We start from the raw sequence: 6,000 nt of genomic DNA on the forward strand, positions 1-6,000 counted from the left end.
TTGATAGAGCTGAATGGAAACAAATACATCAGAAGAGTCTATACGTTTTCGAATAAATGCTCTGCCACAGAAAGCACAGCCCGGTCTGGGAGAATCTGCGATTGTCCAACCCCAATGCAGTCCCTGGAACCACCGATCTGAAGGCCAAGAAGCAAAGTGTGGCAACTGTGCACGGGTATGTGGGCGACCAAAGGGTAGGCGGTAGCTGAGACTACTCCCCCGGGCCCTGTCCCTTCTTTCCTTCCTCCTAAGGAATCAAGTCTGCGAGGTTCACCTACAGCAGGACTCCTCCAGATGAAAACCTTCCCCAGCCCCTCCTTGAACTAGACACGACCAGGTGACCAAGTTCTGGGGTACAGATAGAAAAGTGGACTTTTGGGGAGACACAGGGACATAGGACGCTTTGCACCATGCAGCATGCATACGGAGGAGTCTGGACCCTCTCCCCAGCAGGCCTCCGGAACCTGGATCGGCACGCTTTAACAAAAACAAACACGGGTCACTGTTACTTGGGGGACTGTGTCTGCTATTTGCAGCCAAAGCAAATGTCAAGCAGCCCAGACTAGATGACGCAACAAACACACCCACGTATAGAAAACAGCCCAGCGCACTACCGTGTGTGATGCGTCAGGGTAGTTACCTCAGTTCATTCGTTCAATTCATGGCACAGATTTTTTTTTTCATTGTGTTTAAATCTTTGTGCAATGACTGTTTTGTATTTACAATGTGCGGCATTTTTGCTTACTACGTTTTCGAAGCTCTTTTACAAATGTCACTGTCCGGTGGTCGAGCCTTTAAAATACCGTCTTCTCTGGCTACGCTGTGTATTTTGACATTGGATTTGGTGTCTGACTGCCCAAAGTCATTCAGGACCCTTTGGGGTAAGCAGGTGATTCTGTTTTGAACTGGAAGTAGGTGCGAAGGTGCGTGGACCAGGCAGACCATGGGTCCTGTCAGACGCTGGAGCCGGGGACATCCCCGGGCAGTGGCTCAAGGTGGGCTGACCGTGCCGGCCTGTCCTCTGCGTTCTCGCTCTGCCTGTGTTAAGGCCACTGGTTTCATTCTGCATTTGTCGCTTGTGATGCTCACTGCCAGGCCCAGCGCGTGGCTGAGGGAGCACGGGCACCTGGGGAGCGAGTGTTACCTCTGCTTTAACCAACAGGAAATTTCCCGAGGATGCTACATTGTGCGGGTGGAGACTTAAAAAGCCACACACACATGTGAGCCCAGGAAGGAGCCCTCTTTGGGGAAAGGTCGGTGAGCAGATCCCAGGTCTTTGGAGCCACATCACTGAGGCCACCGTTCCCGTTTCCAGACCCTGCAGGCTCCGTTTTTAACCTCCAGCTGAGGGAAAAGAAAGAAGAATGATTTTTGTTGCTCTGCTCATTCATGTTGCCTTCGCGCGGGCCCCTCCGACAGCTCAGATCCACTCTAAGCCTGCCAGCATCTGGGGAGAAGCCTGGTTTGGAGAACGTTAGGGTCGGCCTCTGCTGAGAGCTCTGGGGGTTGCTCTGTAGGACTGTGGTTCTAGCCGGGATGACCTGCCTCGAGGGAAATGGGGACATGTCTGCAGACACTGCTGTCGTTATGACATGGGGTGGGGGGAGGAGGGGGCGCTGGCACTGAGCAGGCAGAGGCAGGCGTGGGGCTGAGCATCCCACCTGCACAAGGATGTGAGCAGTGCTGGGGTGGAGAGACCCTGCCACCGACCCGCACAGAGCCCCTGCGAAATCCGGTTCGGAGGGCAAGAAGCTAATGACCTCAGCTGAAAACATAACAAAACAAACGCGCTGTCCCGGACGAGCTGGGAGCCGGACTATGAAGCCTCAGAGTGAAATGCAAATGCGGAGCGTTAACTCCGGGCGGGACCGCCACTCTCCAGTGCCGGCCGGACAGCCACCTCCCTGACCGTTAATGGAAGCAGTCTTGAGCTCAGCGGGGGCTGAAAGTAGAACAAAGATAATCAGACACGGGCGGCTTGCCCCCATCCGAACAAGCCGGAGCTGCTGGAACACCGGGTCCGCTGCGCCCGCCGGCAGGACGAGCTACCGCTCAGCACCACGGTCAGCGCACAGGACCCGGCGCCGGCGGAGCCCAGCGCGCTCAGGGGGCGGCGAGGGACGCGAGGCCCACGGGAGGGCCCAGCTCACGGCTGGGTGGGGCTCGGCCACCCCGTTGCTGGGACTTCCCAGGTGGGGGCCTCGGCGTGCGGGCGCACGACTGAGCGGTGCTTTCACGGATCCCGCAGCCTCGGTTTCCGCGACGGTGTCCGCTCCGGAGTCCATCGCGGCGGAGCTCGGGTGTGCGGGCCGCCAGCCCCTGCCTTCGCACCTGCCGCCCCTCACTTCTGAGAAAGCCCGGGGGGCCCCGGGTGTAGGATCCTGAGGGCTGAAGGTTGAGCTCAGCTCAACATTCTACCCGCTGGGGGCCGCTTGGGGCACCGCCGGCCGAGGGGGCAGGGGCCGCAACTGAGCGTCCCCGAGTCAGCGGTGGGGTCGCGGCCACGCGGCGGGGGAGCTGGAAACACCCGCTGCCGGCCTAGCTGCCCCTTTGGAGAAGAGTCTTGATGACCAGGGAGGTCATCAAGAGTCTGTATTGGTCAGTATGGGAGCCGGCACCGCATTTCTCCTCCTCACAGATTCCAGTGCCTGAAATTCAACTTGGGGATTAATTGAATTAGATTATTTGTAACAACTTCTTCAGGTTCATTAGATGAAAGGGGTGTCATATTCATGAAATTCTGTCTGTAATTTCCAGCAGTTGATATGATTCTGCTGCCTTTTTTGAACTGCTTTAAGGGGCACAGAAAGTTCTTTGTAAGAAAGGTGGACAGAGCGGGAAGGGGCCCGGGAGAGAGAGTGGCTTACGGCCCCTCCCTCTGGGCTTTTGCTGGGTATTTATCCGGAGCTGACTGGTGACAGGGGTCTTTTTTTTTTTTTTTTCCACTTTCTGGATTTGATTTCTGAGGCTTTTGTCTCCCTACTTTGGAAGCATATTGACTTAACCTACCACGTGACTTGTAAGTCGGGAGCCCGACGGGAGCCGTCTGCTTCTCTAAGCTTCAGTAGCCTTGGTGATGTTGCGTGTTAAGACCTGCCTCTTCCCGAAAGTCAGTTTTTAATATGGGGCAAGACTGAGTTCTTCCTCCTGAGCCAAAGAGGCCGGGACTAATAAGAAAAGAAATAATAATACACACAGTATCATAATTCAATACCCATCATTATTAAAATGCCACCGTAAAGCTCCGAGCTTTGCAATGGATGGCAGAATTTGGAGAAATAAACCCTGAGATGAATCTGTCAGTCAGGGAGGCCCATGTGGGTTCCCTCAAGCAGACACACCTGCAAGTTCTCTTAACCAGGGCAGGCTGGTTTCTCATGAAGGCAAGGACCGGTCACTGAACAAAGTGGACCTCCAAGCTCACGGTGACAGAGCAGACACGAAGGAGGCACAGTGGCTCTCGGGTTCTGTCGGCCAGCTCTGGCCGCACGGCCGCAATCTGTCTTCAAGGGGGTCAGTGGGCAGAGGAGGGCCCGTTCGTATTAAAGCCCTTCACCGTCCCTGATGGATTTCTGCTCTGTGCTCCTTCGTCAGAGATTAAAGTCAAGATCCCGATTTAGACAGTGGGATTACGGAGACTTGAATGTGGCCCTAACCTGGAGTCACGCCTCCGGCCCCAGCGGCCCGCAGACCATGAGAACGCAGCGTGTGAAGATACACGTCGGTGTCTGGAACACCAGCTTTGCTTCAGGAGGGAGCCAGGACTTAGACTCCACCACTTTCCTCCTGCAGCCAGCCCTCCACCTTGAGCCTCCGTTGCTTTGTCTGTGAAGTGAGGACAACAGTAATGCCTCTCGCACGGGTTTTCTGAGAATCTTCAGCGTTTCTGTCCTCCTCCCATTGCCATCAGCACCAGGGGCACCGGCAGCAGCAACAATGTCAACACACCTGGCTTTTTAGCGTCGTGAATAGAGTAGCCACATTCCTGCGGCTCGGTCTCCAAGAGCTAACTGGCCCCTCCCGTTGGCCTGGTGAGGGCCGCAAGCCCCGGGGGAGCCGCAGATCCGGGGCCCCGGGCTAGAGTGTGTGTCTCTCTGCTCAGCCCAGAAGCTCCACTCTCCATGTCTGCGCGTGAACGGCTCCGACTATCTAAAGAGTCGCCGTTCCAGGCGGGGGTAACGGCGCCCCTCTGCTGCCGGGCAAAGTCACATGCTCAGATTAGCCTCTGCAGGGCCCCGTTCTGTCCTGGGACTGCTCGGGAAGAGCTGTGCCCTCTGGGGGAAGGGTCACAAGGGAAGCCATGCAAGTTCTAAATTAGCCATGGGACCTTGCCCAGCCCAGAGCAGCGACCCGAGATTCAAGAATGTTCTCTGGCCCTGGCCTGGAAGTCCTTGCTCAGAGCCTCGGAGCAGCGGCTACCACAGAGAGTGGCTAAAAATACCCTGGTGATGGGTCTACAAGATCACATTTAGCAAATTGCTTTCAGAGGCAGCCTCGGGTGAGCGCCGACCATAACTTGGGCACCAGGCGGGCCGCCCTGCTTCAAAGGGCAGCTGGCCCCTGGGACCTGCAGATCTGAGCCCCTCCGGGCCGGTCTTCGTGCTCAGGCTCCCATGAAATGCCACCTGCAGCTCCTCTGCTTCCGAGATTTTCAGAGCCAAAAGCAGCCGAAGATCTCCCTGTTTTTCTATCTTCACAGCAAGTCTGTGGGTGCGGCGGGGAGTGACCAGGCCGGGCTCTACCCCGAGGTCGCCTCTGAAATGCTCGTGCAGTCCCTCGGGGCCGACTCTGCTTCTGACCGCTGCCAGCCGCAAGACGGACTCAGGGCCTGGGGTGCGGCCTCAGGCTCTCCTGTCCGGGCTTCCGAGGAGGGACAGACACGGGCAGGAACTGACTCGCTTCTTCCCAGTGGGAGGCTGTGGGCAGGTCCTGTCCCACTTCCTTCCCATCGGCCCGGAGGTGGGGGCGATGAATGCCATGGCCATGAGGCAGGAGGGCTCCGGACTCTGGGAAACCACACAGACACGCACAGCTGTCCTGTAACTAGCCCACCCACAAGTGCTGTCTCTTCAAGGGACAGTAAGTCGCGAGGGGCAGAACTGAGCCGAGTGTCGCTTGAACAAGACTCCTCACGGCAGCTCCCGACTGAAGATTCGCTGTGCTGGGCGCTGGGCGCCGTCTGGTTTCGTCCTTACTAAAGGACTTACAAAAGCAAGTGCCCCGGGCAGGGCCACCACTGTCTCTGCTCTGCCCGCGAGGACGCTGGAGCTGGGGGCCACGGTGGGCTGCGGAGGCTAACCCGGCTGGTCGGGGGACAGTGGGCATTTGGCCCCGACTCCTGGGACACTCCAGGCACCTGCCTGGGCTCATCCTCCCAGGACTGAGCAGGAACGTAGGCCTTGCTCAGTGGACTCAGTGCTCGTGGCACCAGCTCTCTGGGCCAGGATCCTGGAAGCGGTTATTTTTGAGTAGGATTTGGCCGGGATCCTGGGGCTGAAACAGAAGCCACACTTTGATCCCCTTGGGGAGCTCTCCAGGGCTCCTGGTGACCTTTGTCCTAGAAGAGAAACCGCACTCCCCCACCGGAGCCGCAGTTCTCAAAGTGGGTGCCCTGGATAGCAACATCGGCCTCGTCCGGGAGCTTGTTGGAATGCACATTCCCGGGCTCAGCCCCAGAGCTGCGGAATCAGAAACTGGGTGGAGACCAGCACATGGTCTCAGGAAGCTGTCCTGAGGGTCTGGATGCTCGGGAAAGCTGGGAACCGTGGCCCAGGGAGATGGCAGGCACCCTCGTGTCCTGTTCCATCCCCCTGAGACAGCTGCACTGACAGTCAGGGTTGAGCTGGGCCAGTGAGGGGCTCCCAGTGGCGAGGCATTCCTCAAGCGAAGAGAGGGGCCGGGTGTGCGACTAAGCCACATGCCAGGCGGCGACCCTTGAGAAAGCTAAGCAGGTAGCTCCGTTCGAGACAACCAGGGGTCTTCCCTTCCCTGGAGCAGGCT

At 57.7% G+C, this 6,000-nt stretch overlaps 1 protein-coding gene across 1 annotated transcript in view; it reads left to right on the plus strand.

Moving 5' to 3' along the window:
- Positions 1-209, plus strand: part of CDH26 (cadherin 26) — a 44,356-nt gene extending 44,147 nt beyond the window's left edge. The window contains 1 exon segment of the mRNA XM_059407712.1: positions 121-209. Within this exon segment, the coding sequence (XP_059263695.1) occupies positions 121-209 (89 nt within the window).
- Positions 210-6,000: the final 5,791 nt, after the last annotated feature.

The sequence above is a fragment of the Mustela nigripes genome, chromosome 7, assembly GCF_022355385.1.
Source record: "Mustela nigripes isolate SB6536 chromosome 7, MUSNIG.SB6536, whole genome shotgun sequence".
Taxonomy (NCBI): domain Eukaryota; kingdom Metazoa; phylum Chordata; class Mammalia; order Carnivora; family Mustelidae; genus Mustela; species Mustela nigripes.